Source organism: Delphinapterus leucas, chromosome 11, assembly GCF_059928025.1.
Source record: "Delphinapterus leucas isolate spDelLeu-1000000601 "Yukka" chromosome 11, BTC_Dleu_Yukka2, whole genome shotgun sequence".
Lineage (NCBI taxonomy): Eukaryota > Metazoa > Chordata > Mammalia > Artiodactyla > Monodontidae > Delphinapterus > Delphinapterus leucas.
Genome location: NC_143139.1, coordinates 27,234,334 through 27,254,506, shown reverse-complemented (window position 1 = coordinate 27,254,506; position 20,173 = coordinate 27,234,334). Strand labels below are relative to the sequence as shown.

Below are 20,173 nucleotides of genomic sequence, written 5' to 3'. Positions count from 1 at the left end.
CTTGTGAAGCCATCTGCTCCTGGACTTTGTTTGTTGGAAGATTTTTAATCACAGTTTCAATTTCAGTGCTTGTGATTGGTCCGTTTATATTTTCTATTTCTTCCTGGTTCAGTCTCAGAAGGTTGTGCTTTTCTAAGAATTTATCCATTTCTTCTAGGTTGTCCATTTTATTGGCATATAGTTGCTTGTAGAAATCTCACATGATCCTTTGTATTTCTGCAGTGTCAGTTGTTACTTCTCCTTTTTTATTTCTAATTCTGTTGATTTGAGTCTTCTCTTTTTTTCTTGATGAGTCTGGCTAGTAGTTTATCAATTTTGTTTATTTTCTCAAAGAACTAGCTTTTAGTTTTATTGGTCTTTGCTATATTTCCTTCATTTCTTTTTCATTTATTTCTGATCTGATCTTTATGATTTCTTTCCTTCTGCTAACTTTGGGGATTTTTTGTTCTTCTTTCTCTAATTGCTTTAGGTGTAAGGTTAGGTTGTTTATTTGAGATGTTTCTTGTTTCTTAAGGTAGGATTGTATTGCTATAAGTTTCCCTCTTAGAACTGCTTTTGCTGCATCCCATAGGTTTGGGGTCATCGTGTTTTCATTGTCACTTGTTTCTAGGTATTTTTTGATTTCCTCTTTGATTTCTTCAGTGATCTCTTGTTTATTTAATAATATATTGTTTAGCCTCCATGTGTTTGTGTTTTTTACAGTTTTTTTCCTGTAATTGATATCTAGTCTCATAGCATTGTGGTTGAAAAAGATACTTGATAACGATTTCAATTTTCTTAAATTAACCAAGACTTGATTTGTGACCCAAGATATGATCTATCCTGGAGGATGTTCCATGAGCACTTGAGAAGAAAGTGTATTCTCTTGTTTTTGGATGGAATGTCCTATAAATGTCAATTAAGTCCATTTTGTTTAATGTGTCATTTAAAGCGTGTGTTTCCTCATTTATTTTCATTTTGGATGATCTGTCCATTGGTGAAAGTGGGGTGTTAAAGTCCTCTACTATTTTTGTGTTACTGTGGATTTCCCCTTTTATTGCTGTTAGCATTTGCCTTATGTACTGAAGTGCTCCTATGTTGGGTGCATAAATATTTACAATTGTTATATCTTCTTCTTGACTGATCCCTTGATCATTATGTAGTGTCCTTTGTCTCTTGTAATAGTCTTTATTTTATTGTCTACTTTGTCTGATATGAGAATTGCTAGTCCAGCTTTCTTTTGATTTCCATTTGCATGGAATATCTTTTTCCATCCCCTCACTTTCAGTCTGTATGTGTCCCTAGGTTTGAAGTGGGTCTCTTGTAGATAGCATATATATCGGTCTTGTTTTTGTATCCATTCAGCCAGTCTGTGTCTTTTGGTTGGAGTATTTACTCTATTTACATTTAAGGTAATTATCGATATGTATGTTCCTACTCCCATTTTCTTAATTGTTTTGGGTTTGTTGTTGTAGGTCTTTTCCTTCTCTTGTGTTTCCTGCCTAGAGAAGTTCCTTTAGCATTTGTTGTAAAGCTGGTTTGGTGGTGCTGAATTCTCTTAGCTATTACTTGTCTGTAAAGCTTTGGATTTCTCTCTCAAATATGAATGAGATCCTTGCTGGGTAGAGTACTCTTGGTTGTAGGTTTTTCCCTTTCATCATTTTAAATATGTCCTGCCACTCCCTTCTGGCTTGCAGAGTTTCTGCTGAAAGCAGCTGTTAACCTTATGGGGATTCCCTTGTATGTTATTTTTTGTTCTTCCCTTGTGCTTTTAATATTTTTTCTTTGTATTTAATTTTTGATAGCTTGGTTAATATGTGTCTCGGCATGTTTCTCTTTGGGTTTATCCTGTATGGTGCTCTCTGTGCTTCCTGGACCTGATTGACTATTTCCTTTCCCATGTTAGGGAAGTTTTTGACTATAATCTCTTCAAATATTTTCTCATACCCTTTCTTTTTCTCTTCTTCTTCTGGGACCCCTATAACTTGAATGTTGGTATGGTTAATATTGTCCCAGAGGTCTCTGAGACTGTCCTCAATTCTTTTCATTCTTTTTTCTTTATTCTGCTCCCTGGCAGTATTTCCACCATTTTATCTTCCAGCTCACCTATCTGTTCTTCTGCCTCAGTTATTCTGCTATTAATGCCTTCTAGAGTCTTTTTAATTCAGTAATTGTGTTGTTCATCACTGTTTGTTTGCTCTTTAGTTCTTCTAGGTACTTGTTAAATGTTTTTTGTTTTTTCTCCATTCTGTTTCCGAGATTTTGGTTCATGTTTGCTATCATTACTCTGAATTCTTTTTCAGGTAGGTTGCCTATTTCGTCTTCATTTTTTTGGTCTTGTAGGTTTCTACCTTGCTCCTTCATCTGTAAGATATTTTTTTTGTCATTTCTTTTTTTTTTTTGATGGGTGGTTCTGTGTTCCTGTCTTACTGGTTGTTTGGCCTCAGCCATCCAGCACTGGAGTTTGCCGGCAGTTGGATAGAGCTGGGTCTTGGTGCTGAGATGAGGACCTCCAGGAGGCCTCACTCCAATTGATATTCCCTGGGGTCTGAGGTTCTCTGTTAGTCCAGCAGTTTGGATTCGGAGCTCCCACCACATGAGCTCAGACCCAACCTCTGGCCTGGAAACCAAGATCCCACAAGCTTTGTGGTGTGGTTAAAAAAAAAAAAAAAAAGAGAAAGAAAGAAAAAAAGGAGCAGTACAATATCAAAGAATAAAAAACAAAATAAAATTAGAAAGATTAAAAAATATATTAGGAAAAATAAAACTATAATTAACAACCAATCGCTGGGAGTTCCTCCTGTACCCTTAGCTGTCCATGGTCCCCCACCAGTGCCTGGTAAGTGCCCTAGTTGTGTGGAGACGCGAATTCCACATCCTCCTAGTACTCCACCCACTTGGAACCACTTTTTAATGTATTTTTGATTCATTAAAACATTTTGATTCATTTAAAAACATTTTGCATCTTAAAATTTTTCTGTCGCTCCCATTGCCTTACCATGTGCGACAGAGTTCTTAGCCTGACAGACTCAGGACTCTTTCAATTGAAAATGGCAGATACACAATTCAAAGTTCCTTAAATCAAGTGGCTCATGTGGCTGAGATGTTGACGGGCACTTGTGGAAGTGAAAGAAGTGCATCAGGAACCATGGCCTCAAGGACTGGGACGTAAATTCAGCATCTCTAGAACTCAGTCTCCTATTTACAGGCATACCTCGGAGATATTATGGATTCAGTTCTAAACCACCGCAATAAAGTGAATATTGCAATGAAGCAGGTCACACGATCTTTTCGGTTTTCCAGTGCTTATTTAAGTATGTTTACATTATGCAACAGTCTATTAAGTGTGCAATGGCATTATGTCTTAAAGAAATCAATATACATACCTTAATTTAAAAATGCTTTATTACAAAAAATGCTAACCATCATCTAACAACACAGGGTTGCCACAAACCTTCAATTTGTTAAAAAAAAAAATGCAATGTCTGTGAAGCTCAATAAAGCAAAGCACAATAAAACGAAGTATGCCTGTATATCTTATCTCTGCTTACTCGTCTTCTTTGAAGACTACTGGGCTCATTCTCTAAAAATGCAAACAAGCCTTCTCCACGTAGCAGATCCCTAAATCACAGGCAGCCCTTGCTTAGCCACCCAGCAGAAAAAGTGCACTTCTTTCTTTAAATGTCAATCTCCTGGAAGGTTTAACCCTGACTCTGCTTCTGAAAGCTGTGTATCGTTTGAGCCTCTGTTCCCCTAGATTGACCAGACCTGGATCAGACACTTGCTTCATGGCAACAATGGCAACAAGGTCTGTTAAAGTAGCAAGAGGGAGGGGAACACTTGGTGGACAAACAAAACAAAAATAGAAGACACCTTCCTCAATTACAGCATATGCAACCTCAGTCTATCCACAACCTTCTTTACAATCTTACTCCCATTTTCCTGCAAACATATCCCAAAGTACAAGCAAGCTACAAAGTACTTGCTTTCCTTAGATATTATAGGTAATTTCATATAGCCAAGGCTTTATTCAATTTTACTGCCTGGTAAACATTTTCTATTATCTGCCTACTGATTACTTAATCTCCTAATCATATAATAGTAAAGATAAAGTTCACCTTTTCTGTAAAACATTTTCCTGCCTCAGGCAAAAGCCATTACTTGTTTATAAGAATTCAAACAGGACTTTTTACAGGTAAGTCACCTCTGTACAGACTTTGTATTACATTACTATTTTTATGAGAAGTTGTTTACATACCTTTTTTATTAGATTGTGAACTCTAAGAGTTTTTCTAATCTCTAATTCCTAGCACATAGCAATGTTTCTGACATATAGTAAGCAAGTATAAAGTATTTGAGTGAAATGAGTAATGAACGAATGAGCAAATGAAAATCCATTAGGAATTAGGTGGATAATCATGTCTGGCAAGGTATCAAATTTGTGATGGAAAGTAATCAAACAGAAGTTGGAAACATTAGCTAAAGCCAGACTGAGGGGGCCTTATAAATCATGTTAAGGAGTTAATATTTTTCTTCTGTAAGCAAAGTTAGTAGTGTGGGGAGGATAGAAATATAAGTTCTGCATGAAGAAGAAAAATTATCCACATGAAAGGTGTATTGGGAAGGTGGAAATCTAAAAATAAAGATGTTGGTTGCACATCTTTTCCTGTAGTCTCCTTTTATGAACAAGGAATAACAGACTTGCTTGGTTTGGGTGAAGCAGTGCCCTTGTTGGCACACATTTTTCAGATATGTTATTGCCTGAATCCACTCCCATCATAATGACACCATTTTAAACAGTGTTTGCAAAGTCAGTCCAAACCACTGATTTGAACTACTTTCAGGAGCAGAATATTGCAAAATATTTGGGAAATTGAGTATCATAGTATTTGCTTACTAAAATATCTATTCTTATTTCACCTGTATATGTAATTTATAATAATAATAGCTAATATTTACGTTGTAAAAACTGTTCAGAATGCTTTATGAGGATTTCCTCAGTTTATTCTCAGGGCAACCCTTGTAAAGTAGGCCTTCCCATTTTATAGATAAGGAAACTGGAGCTCAGAGAGCAGAGGTTAAGAGATTTTCCCAACATCATTCAGCTAGTAAGAGACAAAGCTGGAATTCTAATCCAGGAAGGCTGTCTCCAGGGCCAAGCTCTTCATCAGTGTGCTGGATACATTGATATTAGTCACATGTCTACAGACTGCTCTGCTGTGGATTAAGCCTCTGCCCTTCACAGTCTCGCAACCTCACAGGGTCAGGTTGGCCAGTGTACAGGCCAGTGTACAGTCACGTTCAGGTCTCATTATGGGCATTGTGTCTGCATTTCAGTGTTGTCTTTTTTTAGGAGTTCTATGCAAGTGCATACCACTGGCACTGAATTTCCATTAGTTGATTAACATCAAGATGTGGATAATTAAGGTAAAGGCATATTTCTCCTTACATATCTCTTTTCAAAGAAGAAATATTTCCTTTGTCTTCTTGGAAGGCATTATGAAGCATTATCCACCCCACGTTTTTTTTTGAGTGGAGAAAACCTACTAAGATGCCCCGTTCTTTTTTTCAAAATTATTTTTATTTACTTAGGACAAGAAGTATAACAGTTAAAATATTTAATAATTTATTTTGATTAGTAGGATACTCTTCCAAACATTTCAAACTGCAAAAGACTTATGTGACAACCATAGAATTGTAAATTACCAAAGAGCATTAGCTGCCTTCTTTGATTGTACACCCTTCCTACACATACTTATTGCGAGCCCCTGTTTGTCAATTTAGTATGGGTAACTCATTGGGAATTGGTGTGACATGGCTGTCAATTCTCTATGTTCCACCTCACTGATTGCCACACTTTTGGGACACCTTTGGATGTGACATAAATAAAACCAATGGTCATTATCAGGGTGTATGTTCAAAATTCCTACCAAAGATTTACTATTATTTCTCCATTCTTCCATTTGGTTGTCACTCTTTCTTTCCTTCTCTTACCTTCTTTCCTTCTTTCCTTTCTTACCTCAGTCTTCTTTGTTCTCTTAAAAGGGAAGAGGTGGAAACAATTTAGAGGTCAGAAATTAAAATGCCTCCAGGGGTCAGACAGGCACTTAAGTGGACAGGTGTGAGACTATGGGCTGCTATCACACTAGAGAATGGAAAAAATGCCTACCCCAGGAGCAGTGACATTCAGAGTTCTGGAAAACACTTCAGGCCAAACACAGACTCTTCTGAGAAAGCCTCTGTTAGCAGTCTCATTCTTCAGCTGAAGAAATTAAGTACTAGTGACCCTTCCACAATAATAGAAGCAGTTATCAGAAACTTGAGAAAAGCAACTAATCCAGCCTTCTTGGGATTTTACCACTTGGTCTGTCTTCCCTCTTGCTCTTATCCAATCCTTTCCAGTACTTGAGTGCCTGCTGTATCCAAAGCACTGTTTAAATTTCTGAAATTTCAAAGGGGAATGGGACCTATCTTTGCCCTGGAGGAACTCCAGTTTTAGTGGGGGAAAGGCACCAGAAGAGATTATCAGAGTCCATTTGATAAGAAGTGTAGAAGAGGTTTGAAAAGACTTAATGCAGGCATTGAGTTGCTTAACTGATGTTGCCTAGGGATTGGGAAAAAATGTTGACTGGAGAGTCACATTTAAGGAGCTGGTAAAGGAAGAGTAGCTGTTTGAATGTCCCTCTCAGTCTTTAGCTCATCATGCTATCACTAGTTCATCTCTAACCTTTTTCAATATAGTCATTAAAAATATGAATTCACAAAACTCTGAAAAGTTGTTTTCCTAAACTCCTATTGTTTGTTAACCATTTGCTTATGAGAAAGCCTTATAAACTTGCTGCCTTAATGTTATCGCCACAATCTGATTAACAACTGTTTCTCAGACTCACAGACTTAGAGAACCAATTTATGGTTATGGGAGAAAGGGTGGAGGGGAGGGATAAATTGGGAGTTTGGGATTGAAACTGCTATATTTAAGGTAGATAACCAACAAGGACCTACTGTATAGCACAGGGAATTCTCCTCAATATTCTGTAATAACCTAAATGGAAAAAGAATTTGAAAAAGACTAGATACATGTATATGTATAACTGAATCACTTTGCTGTACACCTGAAACTAACACAACGGTGTTAATCAACTATGCTCCAATATAAATTAAAAGTTAAAAAACACACAACTGTTTCTGCATTGTAAAGACCACCCCAGAATTTGCCATTTTGTTTAGGATAATAGGACAAAATGACAAAACATTACTATAAAGCATTATGAAATATACTCCTTTTTCTTAATTATATTTTATGCCAGTTGAAGAGGAAAAGCAATCGGTAATGCATTTCTCCTGCAAGTGACTTAAACTTCACTCTTTCCTATATGTGTCATAGTGTAGTAAATGTATTTTAATGAATGTGTAATATAGTTATTTGTGCTAAAATTTATGATGTCTTAAAAGAAACTTCCATTGTCACTTATGATAAATCTAGCTAAGGTGGGGAGTGGTCAGAGGAAGCAAACTACATTTAGAAAGAAAAGCTATAATTATCAGCCTTAATCCTGTTGAGCCTCTGGGTTAAGGGCAAGATTTTTGGTAATATCAATACCAACTACTTTCTGGAAAAATAATATCTCTATGTAAATTTTTAATATATTCAATTATATCTATCTACTCCTGCACAATAAAACATGTCATTGTGTTCCTGAATTTAATTTTTTATGTATATCTGGATATCAAACTTCAGAACTTTGCTGAATCTGAATTTCCTTAATTATGCTTTTCATTCTATTTACCTTTGCTCAGTTATCCCTTATTCTGAATACTCCTAACAGGAAAGGATTTATCTGGTCTGTGTCTGTGCATAATCCTATTTAGTTATTTAAAGAATTAAGAATTAGATAATTAAATGAGAGTCTAATTTCCCTTATTATCAAATAAGTATTTTCCTTTTTTGTAAGACTATAGATTTAAAAGCAGGCCAGAACTTATTTTTTTTTTAACATGTTTATTGGAGTATAATTGCTTTACAATGGTGTGTTAGTTTCTGCTTTATAACAAAGTGAATCAGTTATACATATGTTCCCATATCTCTTCCCTCTTGCATCTCCCTCCCTCCCACCCTTCCTAGCTAGGTCAAAAACCACCTAGCTGATCTCCCTGTGCTATGCGGCTACTTCCCACTAGCTATCTATTTTACGTTTGGTAGTGTATATATTTTTTAAAACCATAATCTAAATAGTGGTTATTTACTTCTAGAAAATAGTTTAACATAAACTAGAAGAATGTTAGCTGAGACAGTGTAAACAACACAGAAACCTGATAGAAGTATCCAGATAGTTCAGTCTGGAGAATGACTTTTCCAGAAATAAAAAGTTGAATTATCAACTTCATCCTGTTATTTGGTTAATTATTGAAACTCTTAACATTTGATGTATAAACATAACCAATATAAAGTCCATAAATAATGGAATTGGCAGTATTTCTAGTCATATTACTCTGTTGGTCATAATCACATTTTATACATTGAATATTTTAGATATACAAACAAACGTGGCCTAATGAGTTAAATTATTTTTTTTTTTAATTTATTTTTGGCTGCATTGGGTCTTTGTTGCTGTGCGCGGGCTTTCTCTAGTTGCAGTGAGTGGGGTCTACTCTTCGTTGTGGTGTGCAGGCTTCTCATTGCAGTGGCTTCACTTGTTACGAAGCATGGGCTCTAGGCAGGCGGGCTTCAGTAGCTGTGGCTCACAGGCTCAGTAGTTGTGGCTCGAGGGCTCTAGAGCACAGGCTCAGTAGTTGTGGAGCATGGGCTTAGTTGCTCCGCAGCATGTGGGATCTTCCTGGACCAGGGCTCGAACCGGTGTCCCCTGCATTGGCAGGTGGATTCTTAACCACTGCGCCACCAGGGAAGCCCTAATGAGTTAAATTCTTGTGTAAGTTTCTCTTTAAGTAATTTTAAAAGGTGTAAGTGATTTTTAAAAATAACTTTTATAAAGTAAGCCTCAGGGGTTTTAGGTCATTTTTAAATCTCTCAACGATAATTAACTTGTTAAAGCAGACACATCAAACAAACGAAGCAAATATGGCCATGATTACCTGGTCACCCCTGTCTGGTCTCCCTGAGTCTAATGTTTTAAAGAATATTTGTCTTATTAGAAATGTTAAGCAGCCCCCTTGCAAAGGTCCCCACTCTTCAGAGTAAATTTTCCACTATCTTATTCGTGTCCTTAGCAGGTAGGCCCAGATTAAAAGTTGTACTTCACAGAAATTATATGACATTTCAGTTTGCCAAAGAAATTCTTCATTCTTACCAACCAGTTCATAAATATCATTTGTCTGCTTTGGGTCCAGCCCCCCTGGGATAATTGTTAAAAGAAAACACATGAATAGGGATAATATGGAGGAAGAAGAATCAGCGAAGGAAACAGAAGAATAATTTTTATTATATCAAGAGGACTGTATTTGCTTGTTTTTCTGCATCAGTTAGTTTATGAGATGAGTCTTGAACAGAAAATGAAATTCCCAAGAATGTCTTTATCAGAGATTTTTTTTTTTGACTGTATCAGTATGGGTTTATTGAATTGTTTCTTCAAGATTAGATTCAAGTCAAACTTTTTAGTAAGAAAAGTCGGGAGTGATGCTGTGTACTTCTGTTGGGTGTCATGGTATCCTTCTGGCCTATTATCCATGATGTCAAGCTTGATCACTTGGTCAAGGGTGATCTGGCAGTTCTCTCCACAAAGGTCCTGTCTCCCTCTGCAACAGATAATATCTGCAGCGCTAGGCTGAAACCAAGTGTGTATTTTTGTCAGAGATTTTTTTTAAAGCATACTCATGTTTAAAAATTCTGTGTGGGGCTTCCCTGGTGGCGCAGTGGTTGAGACTCCGCCTGCCGATGCAGGGGACACGAGTTTGTGCCCCGGTCTGGGAGGATCCCACATGCCGCGGAGCGCCTGGGCCCGTGAGCCATAGCCGCTGAGCCTGTGCGTCCGGAGCCTGTGCTCCGCAACGGGAGGGGCCACAACAGTGAGAGGCCCGTGTACTGGGGAAAAAAAAAAAAAACAAATTCTGTGTGTATCTTAAATTGAAGGTAGTTTCTTATTAACTGTATCTTATGACACTCGAAGTCATTTTCCAAAAAAATTAATACTGTCATAGAACTACTGTTAAATTTTTTTAAATTCTTCATCAAAAAAAAGTGAGTTGATATATTTGGATAAAGCCACTGATGACTTTATTACTATCCTGTGGTTAAAGTTTATGCCGTCATGGACCTTGAGGGTATTACACTAAGTGAAATAAGTCAGATGGAGAAAGACAAATACTGTATGATTTCACTCATATGTAGAAAATGATTTCACTCCTATAAAAAACAGTCAAAAAATCAAAATAAGTAAACAAACCAAACCTAGCAAAAATAAACACATAGATACAAAGAACAGAGTAGTGCTTACAAGAGGGGAAGGGGGCAGGGGAGGGTTAAATGGATAAAGGAGATCGACTGTATGGTGAAGGATGAAAACAATTCTTGGTGGTGAGCACGCTGTAGTGTATACAGAAGTAGAAATATCAGGCTGTACACATGAAACTTGTATAATATTAAAAACCAATGTTACCGCAATAAAAAATAAATTTTAAAAAACATATGGCTATCTTGGAGGTACAGCCTGTCTGAGCACCATATTCTTGAGTAGAATACTATTCTAGATCTTAAGCATCTTCATCTGTCCTAGTCTAGCATCCCAAACTTCTCCTTTAGGTGTTAAGAATGTCTACTCAAGTTCCAGTGGCTCCTGGGCATATTTTTTAAATTCGTTTGCTGTTATAATTCATTTAAAATGGAATTTGACATTCTACCTTGAACAGCCTGCTAAGTCAAGGGGAAATGACTCTTGCTGACCAACCAGATGATTTCTGGCTGAACTGACTTTTTTTTTTTTTTTTTCATGAAGCTGTTTATTCTTGTTATTAAAAGTTGGACTCAAGTAATCCTGGTTATTCTGGAAAAAGCACCTGTTGTAGGGATCATTTAATCATCCTTTTCGACAATCACCTCTCCGTGAAGCACCTTTCTTCTCTGACGTTAACGTATGAAAGTAGAGTTGTGGAAACAATGGTATATACGAGGCCCTGGTAATAAGAAGAAAATAATAGTAGTCAAAAGAGACATTGTATTTATTGGGAAGTCTTATTGAGAACATTCTTGTTTTCTTCACATATGGTAAGGCAGCGTATATTGTAAGAAGTTCACCAGCAACTCCAACAGGATATAAGATGATAAAAAAAATTATATTGGTTTTACACTGTGAATAACGAGCCACACCATAAAGATTCTTGAACTCACTTGGACCCCAGCCACAAGCACAGAAGTAGGTACAATTCCAATTAAACAGTGGACTACCTCAAACAAGGCAGATGTCTGGAAAAATTTAAGTGTCTTCTGAATACTTTTATATAAACCTTTGTGTGTTCCTTTTTCCATATAAAAACGTACCATGGCAATAGCTAGTACCAGCCACCCCGCGGTCATAGCGATGTTGTAGAAGGTGAGCCAGGCGGTGGCCAGCAAGCCCCGGTGCCTCCTCTTGCCCGCGGCCTGCCTTTCCTCGCCGGCCTCCCTCTCCTCGCCGGCCTCCGAGGCGCCGCCGTTGGTGCCGTCCTCCTCGCTGGACGCCATGGTGGCCGCGCAGCGGGGGGACGTGGACGAGAGGGGCAGGGGAACGGGAGGGGGCCCGGCTGTCAGGCGCCCCATGTGCCGCGCGCAGGGGGCTCTGAACTGACTCTTCAGCATACTTTTGGAAGACCTGAAAATGTAGGAAAGCAGAACTAAAGGATTTTTAAGGATAGATTTTCTCTTCCTACACCTTCTAGTTTCTTGATGTGTAATAGATGCTAGCACATCTTTATTAAGTTGATGTTCCTTGTCCTGGAAGCAACAAGACGTGTAGGTTGTACAGCTTTGTTCTATTCCCAACATTGCTTCCTTTTGCAGAATGAACAGCTGACTTTGGCTGATGTTTGCGGATACCTGCAGGATCTGATGTTGACTCAGAATAACAGACAAACCCTTCTTTTGACATAGAGTTTTTGTTCCTCTGCCAGTTCAAATGAGGCTCCCCTTTTGTTCTGTGCAACCACAAACTGCCTCTGCTGTTTTCTCTAGGTTAATCACAGACAAGGCCCAACTGTTTGATATGTATCAGCTGAGAGTTAAACAAAAACCCAGACCTAAATCTCAAATAACCAGAGGAAGAAGGATGCCTCCTTATCAGCCAATGTCTTATCAAGTACCTATTGGGTCTTTGAATGGACTTGGACCAAGCACTTAATTGACTGGTACCACTTGGGATATAATTTATAACACATGGTATTAGGAAGCCTATAATTATTGATGAAAATGAAGATACAGCCACAATTTTTTAAAAACCACTGTGGTGCTCACTATCTCAGTATGCTGGTTAGACCTTTAAGACAGGTCACATTAATACACATGTAAATTGTATGTTAGTAGGAAACCACCTATTATCAGTAGAAATAGCCCCATTTTTTAATAAAAATCTCTGTATCTTAGAATTACCTGTTAGTGAGATGTCTTGAAAAGATTCACTCCTGCCTTATTATTGCCTGCCATTCTCATGCCCTGGTAACTAACTATAGCCTTTTACTTTAAACATTTCATATTAGCTCATCATTTCACCAGGCCAGTTGTCCATACCCCAAGTTTGGACATTCTGTGTTATAACAAACTTCCTTCCAGTGCTGGCAGACTAGCTGTATTTGACAACATGCCTGCACGTAGCCCCACACAGATAACTTTTTATCGAAGAGGCATTAAAAATCCCATTAGAAGCAGGTAATTCTGACTTTAAACAACAGTCATAGGTCAGGGTTCTGAATGAGATTCTAGCACACCCTAATTTAAGGAATTTTGTAAAAACATAATATTTGCAAGGTATCTATAACAATGTCTAGCACACACACTAAATTGCAGTTGTTCTTATCATTTGACACTTCACTCTTTGGTTTGCCGTACAAATTTAAGATTTAGTCACACTGTCCTTAATCTTAACAAAGACCATTCTTTATTTTAATTCTAGCAAGGTCCAGGGTGTTTGGTTTTCTTTTCTCCTTTTCATTGTGACACTCAGGAATGTGTGAGATAAATGGTCCTGGAGAGAGTCAGGAATCACTGATTTGCTTTCAGATAAATCACCTGAAGCCTCCTAAATATGTGAAGTTTTGTTCAGAGACATACAGAGGTTCAGATTCTATTTTTTCTCACCCTTTATAAGTCATATTAGCAGAAAAATTCTTCTTAATATCAAACACAAGCCACAGTTCGTGCTGGTATCCTCCCACTCAGGGCCAGTGAAGGTGAAGAGCTCTGAAACAGTCCTGCTTTTATGTTTAGAGTAGTTCACATCCTTCTCTACCCACCTCCTCCTGAGGCCCCAACCCCTAGTCCCAAGGACCTGGTATTTAAATTTCAGTATACAACAGTGTGCAGTTCTAATTTCCTAAAAGGTACTCACATATTTACTCAGACTTCTGCTAGATTATACCAGGGGAAATAGACTCATTTAATCAAATTCAAACCATAGACACTGAATTAAACATTTCCAATATGTTCATTGGTAACTCTGATAATCAACTTTTATTGAGTGACTACTGTGGTTTTTATGCTCTTTCTTTTTTACTTTTCAACAAGATAATTGTTTTGATATATTTCATGTATAGTTTTGAGATAGTTTTCCAGATTAAACCTCTGTTGGGCTGCATATAGGAAACAGTGATAGATAAATGTTTCTCGGGACTCAGGAGATACAGTGTAAAAGGATCAATTCTGCCTAAGATTGGCCATGTTAATTCTCTGATTCCAAAAAACTTATGTATTAGCTGTTAAAAAATACTTCAAGATGAATATATCATTTTCTAATAATTTCTGATTATTTTCAGAGTGGTACAATAACAAATTCCTTTCTGACTAGTGACCTCTATTCATGGATGTATTGCTATAAAATAATCCACCCTTATCATTCATATTTCTGGGTAGTTGAGTAAGGTAGGAACTATTTTTGATATGCAAGAGCAAATACTGAAGCAGTGGGGTTCCATGCACTTTCTGTCAGCAAAGGTATCAACTGTCAGGAACCACTGATAAGTCCCATTTCAAGCCAGTAGAGTCTGGATAATACCAGACTACAAGACAACAGTTAGTGTGTGTGAACTGGCAGTACTGCCAAATTGAATTACCATTCTCACCCAAAATAAACAGACTTGAAGTTAAACAAAGCTGAGTCATCCATCTGCAAGGTATGTAGTGGGCTTAGCTAGGGAGAGAGACCTTTTGATTTGTCAAAGCAATTTTAAAACTACTGCCATCTCTCAAAGCCAGATGTTGAAAAGGTCAAAGGGAGCTTTAAAATATGATAACGCTGTCTTGGAGTTGGGGGACATATGGTACTTGCTAAACAAATGGCAGACTGAATGAATGTTAGGTAAGGTTTGCTCTACTCTGGAGCCGCCCTTAGCACAGAATAAAGAACAGCTCTCCTATCCTGACTTCACCAGTAATTTAATCTCACCAGGAAAAGTAACTTAAACTCTTTGGTCCTCAGTTTCTCCATGTGTAAAATAAGGAGACCGTAAAAGATGCTTTTTCAGTTTTGTCAAGCTTCTTAAGATCCCATGACCTTAAAGGGCTCAGAGAGTAGATAGAGGATCTTGGTTCAAATAATCATTTCTTGAAAAAAAAACTATAGAAAAAATGGTTTTATTTACAGCTTATGAGCCTATTCATTATCTTTTTTTTTAATGGACTAAGTGTTAAAGTCTTTCAGGTACAGTGAAAAGTAGGACGGGAATAATTACATTAGAAACCTCAAATGAGAATCAAAGTCACAGAAGGGATTTTGTTAAAATCACAAACTCATTGTGTCAGTTCAGCAACCACTAAATTATTAGTATATCCTTAGTTTTAGGTGTATTTGTCTTATCTCCTCAACTATTAGGTTGGATTATGAAATTGCATTTTCATGGGTTAGAAACAGTCAAGTATTATAGATGTGATCTCCCTGGGAGCAGGGTGCAATGCTGGATACTCCTCCCTTGTTCCCTGCAGTTCTTGATATAATGCTGGGCACATTTGTTCTTTGACAAAATGTATTGAAAACAGTATTTGGGAACAGAAACTTTTTTAAATCACTTAGTGTAATATATTAAAGAAGAAGAAAATGCTACCCCAAAATTTCTCAGAATTGTAGTTCTTTTGATGTTCAGAATCACGCTGAGACATTATACACAAAAACAGTATGCTTTGTGAGCCACAGAACTTCAGTTGAAAATTTTCACTTTTTAGCACGCTAACTATATATCTAAGTTAAATATCCTGTTTAATGGCCATTTATAAATTCAAACACTACCACTGGTCAGTTTTGTAAAATAGGATAAAAGGATGTTATCTGCAGTGTAAGTACAGCACACTGTCGAATTCTTTTCCTTAAGGTGCATAGTAAATGTACAGATAGTCATAGGCAACTGTTTTGTAATGTATTACATTTCTAATCTGTTATTCCTAACCTATTATAAATGTTTGCAGAGACAGAAGAATTGAATTTTTCTAATCTGTAAAATGATGCCAACTTCAACAAGTAGGCATTCTAAATAAAATTTTTAAAAAGGAGCAAACTAAAAAAAAAAAAAAAAAAAAAAAAGAATATGCTTTGAATGTTCTACCTACCAGTGAAAGGAACTGGTCTGATAAAATTTATAGGAATAGTTCTTAGCAAGTGAAATTAACAAAAGGGAATAAGGGTGGTTCTCAAAATTCTAAAAACCTGAATGCATTGTTCTTTTGCCATTCTTGTTGATGGAGCTGTTAACATTTTTGGAAAACAAAATTTTTTAAATAGTTAATGCTGACAAGAAGAACTTAATGCAAAGGAACATAGTAACAGTAATACCAGAATATAAACATGATGTGAATCTGAAACATAATCCCTAAATGTATTACTTTGCTGTGTTTGATAAGCTTCAGTCTCTATAAGGAAGCAACTTGCACTTGTAGATTTAATCACTGTTTATAGAAAGGTGTCATGGCTTAGCCAAATTAGAAATAGAGGGCTTCCCTGGTGGTGCAATGGTTAGGAATCTGCCTGCCAATGCAGGGGACACGGGTTCAATCCCTGGTCCAGGAAGATCCCACATGCTGCGGAGCAGCTAGGCCCACACACCGCAACTACTGAAGCCCATGCTCCACTACAAGAGAAGCCACCTCAGTGAGAAGCCCTCACACCACAGCAAAGACCCAATGCAGCCAAAAATAAAATAAATAAATAGATAAATTTATTTTTAAAAAAACAGATTAATTGCAAAGATGTTTATAGGTCATGCTTTTAACTTAGGCCTTACACAGTGTAAAACTGCATTTTTCGTGACATCACTCTGCCATTTAAATTATAGAATTATCACATTTTAGATCATTTGGTTTAATATTTGTCAATAACAGTTTATGCTGAAACCCACAAAACCTCCAAATAATATAGTCTAACACCCTGTATTTACAAATGAGGAAACTGAAGCCCAGAGAATTTAAGTAGCTTTAAGTTACTTAGAATTAAGGCATGGCACAAGTTGGGACTTGGACATGTGTATTGCTATGGCTAATGTGCCATTTGTTCTCCTTTTAACTGCAAAATGTTTTCCTCATATATTTATACCCTCTCCAAAATGGTGCAAAGATTAAATAAATAATGCTCTGACCTTGGTGCTTGGAATGAAGTAGACAGAAGACTTTTATTGACATAATAATGTGTTATGAATATATTTACAAGTTGTGTCTGGATTTGATGACCATAGGCAGTTGATGATTTATTGACCCCAGGACAAGTCTGTCATACTTTGACAAATTTGACAGTTTTCCGAACCCTTGGAAGAAACTTTGAAACAAAAACCTATTAGATACACTGCCTGTCTTATGATTGATCGTTTATTTGTTTGTTTGTTTGTTTTTCCTGATAGAAACATGAGTTCAGCTGGCCCTGAAGGGAGGAAAGTGATGAGAAGGTGTGATGGACTGATTGACTCACTGGTCCATTATGTCAGAGGAACCATTGCAGATTACCAGCCAGATGACAAGGTGATACAAGAATTAGATGTCTCTCATATTGAATTACTTATTTTGTCTTAGTAAGACTCTTCAGAGTATTCTTGAAGTAGCTGTTTGGGTTTGGCTTTATTTATTAACTGATTTGCTGAGCTTAAGATTTCCCATACATGCTCATAAATATTAATATCTATCTAGCCTCATTTTTTTTTCTACTTTCCAGACCCAAATTTCTAACTGTTTAACAACTCTGGATATTTGAAAGGAGCCCAAATGCTACATATTCAGCAATGAAATTCATCTCTTCCCTCATCTCTGAACTTACTCCTCTGTATAAACCTTCTTAATAATTATTACCATCTACCAAATGAAAATAGAAACCTGAGTAATGTTGGACTTCCTCTCTTCCCTCACATCCGACATCCATTGGACAACAAATCTTGTGCATTTTACTTCTGAAATGCTCTTTAGTTTAACCAGTTCTCTTTAATGCTACTACTGCTGTCATAGTTTGTGCATCTTTTATACTGATTATTGTAGTCGACTGGTCTCTATAAGCAATATCTCCTCCTATTTTCCAAGTCCACGTGGCTACTAAACAATGTACCTAAAATCTAAAATCATTCTGAACACTCTTTAAAAGTAACCTAGAACTGCTCCTCAATGTTTTAAAACATTCAGCCTCTACTTCTTAGCATTGTGCTCATGACCATTTATGATTTAGCCCTAGCCTTTCTAGCTGTACTCATTTCACTCCCCCAGCCACCCTGCAGTCCAAGCGCACCCTGTTGCATCCAGTTAACCTTGTAAGATCTAAAGCCTAAGAGGTCCTGTGGTATAACACTTGCAAAGGGATATCTATATGTATATGATCAATATTCATGTCCTATTTTCTCAGGCCACAGAGAACTGTGTGTGCATTCTTCATAACCTCTCCTACCAGCTGGAGGCAGAGCTCCCAGAGAAATATTCCCAGAGTATCTATCTTCAAAGCCGGAATATCCGGGCTGACAACAACAAAAGTATTGGGTGTTTTGGCAGTAGAAGCAGGAAAGTAAAAGAGGTATGTTGGGGGAGGCCTTTGAAAGTATAAGTGTGTGTGTGTGTGTTTCTGAGTACTTAGTATATGTCAGTCTCCATTTTAAGTTTTTTTAATCCTTATATCTACCCTATGAGGTATGTATTATTAATACCCTCATTTACTGATGAGGAAACAGAGGGTACAGAAAGGTTAATTCAGAATAATTCAAATTAGTGGAGGAGATGGAATTGAATCCCAGGTAATCTGGCCCCAGATTTACACTATTAGCCATCAAACCATACTGCTTTGTGCCCTGCAGGTTAGGAAGTAAGCTTAATGCCACATGGCCAGTGGCATAGCATTGTTTTAACATTAAAAGCAGCCCTGACATTCAGCTTTAAACATTCTAAAAACAAACTTTTACATCTGAAAAGCAAATCCCATACATAGGAAGGACTGCTGTCCAGACTGGCATTTCATGAAATAGAAGGAATGTGATCTCTCCTACTTCTCAGAGTATCACGGTGTATGTGAACTTGTAGGACGACTGGTAAATTTAGAATCCTGGTGCTATCCTGGACAACTTCACAAGACTGAGGGAAGAGGCCTGTTTTTCTTATCTTCAGAGTGGATGTGACTAATTTAGCTTTTATCTTAACAGCAGCCTGAAAACTATTCTAGAACAGTCAATGCTTAATTCTTTGCAGTGTCTCTCGCTGTGAAATGTAAAGTTGTGAGTATGGGGTATTGTGAGAGAGAAATAGTCATCATGGGCTAAAAGTTAAATGATTGTGAATCATACATATTTGCTTTTTCATTTTTATTTTAAGGGCTTCTTATTATGCTAATTATTAGTCTCCCTAGACAAGACAGTACTTCTGGTCTCTTGGTTTGGGTGTGGAATTATAGAAATGACTTGAAGGCATTAATTTTGGATTTCATCATGTGTGTGGTTAGCAATACCAGGACATGCCAATGCCAGAGGAAAAGAGCAACCCCAAGGGCGTGGAGTGGCTGTGGCATTCCATCGTGATACGGATGTATTTGTCCTTGATTGCCAAGAGTGTCCGAAACTACACTCAAGAAGCATCTTTGGGAGCTCTCCAGAATCTCACAGCAGGAAGTGGACCAGTGAGTATCATGCTTACTTTTTAAAATAATGGCATTGTAGACACACCTACATTAAGTTCAGAAATGACAGTGAAGTAAGAACATAAGTTTTCTCGCTTCAATCGAGACAGTTCTCAGGAATTGCCAGAGAGAGTTCAGCTTTGCAGGACTTTCAGCCTCAGCTTCTGCAAACCCAGGTCAGACTGCGAGTGAAAGACTCGTTGGTATTTATGAGTATCAGTCAGAACTCTTTCTGTTACAAGTCTCAGAATCCTACCTGAACTGGCTTAGGCAAAAGAGAGGACTTTCTTGACTCATATAACTGAAGAGTCCAGGGTGGGTTTTCCTTCTGTCATGGTGGGACATAGGTGCCCAGCAATTGTATTTGTGATTCTCTATCTCTGGACTCTGTTTTCCTCTGTTGGTTTCATTCTCAAAGGCTAGCCTCATATTACAGCAAAGATAGCCACCAGTGATTTCAGGCTTACCTCTTATCCAGCTCAGTGTCTCCACAGGAAAAGAAACTACTACTATTTTCCCAATAGCTCTGTTAAGAACTGGGGGAATGAGTCTCACTTGCCCATTTCCAAACCAGTACCTGTGGCCAGGAGCCTGTGATGTTCTAATTGGCCAAGTCTGGGTTATGTGCTCACATGTGAATTTCAGGGGCAGGGGTTTCAGTGAGCGAGGGTCACTACCACTTGTACCACATGGAGTGGCTCCCTAATGGAAAGTCAGAGTGTTGTTACCAAAAGGAAGGATGAACGCTAGAAGGCAGAGACAACACATGTCCACTGCAGTTGGAAAGGCTATCTGTGCTTTTGTGTCCCAGAAAGTCAACTATAAAATAAAGAGTTACTTCTCTTTCCAGATGTACTTTATACCAGCAAAATCAAAATATTAAAAAGAGTAAAAACTTACAAGGTCCTGTGATAAACCATAATGGAAAAATATATGAAAAAGAA

The 20,173-nt window shown here is 37.5% G+C and overlaps 1 protein-coding gene and 1 pseudogene across 1 annotated transcript in view; one reads left to right on the top strand and one right to left on the bottom strand.

Annotated features, from left to right (window-relative positions):
- Positions 1-20,173, top strand: part of PKP2 (plakophilin 2) — an 86,586-nt gene that overhangs the window by 52,104 nt on the left and 14,309 nt on the right. The window contains exons 7-9 of the mRNA XM_022577079.2: positions 16,993-17,110; positions 17,976-18,140; positions 19,056-19,229. Coding sequence (XP_022432787.1) covers positions 16,993-17,110; positions 17,976-18,140; positions 19,056-19,229 — 457 coding nt within the window. The remainder of the gene's footprint in view (positions 1-16,992; positions 17,111-17,975; positions 18,141-19,055; positions 19,230-20,173) is intronic.
- On the bottom strand, positions 10,902-13,557 carry LOC111176545 (very-long-chain (3R)-3-hydroxyacyl-CoA dehydratase 1 pseudogene; annotated as a pseudogene).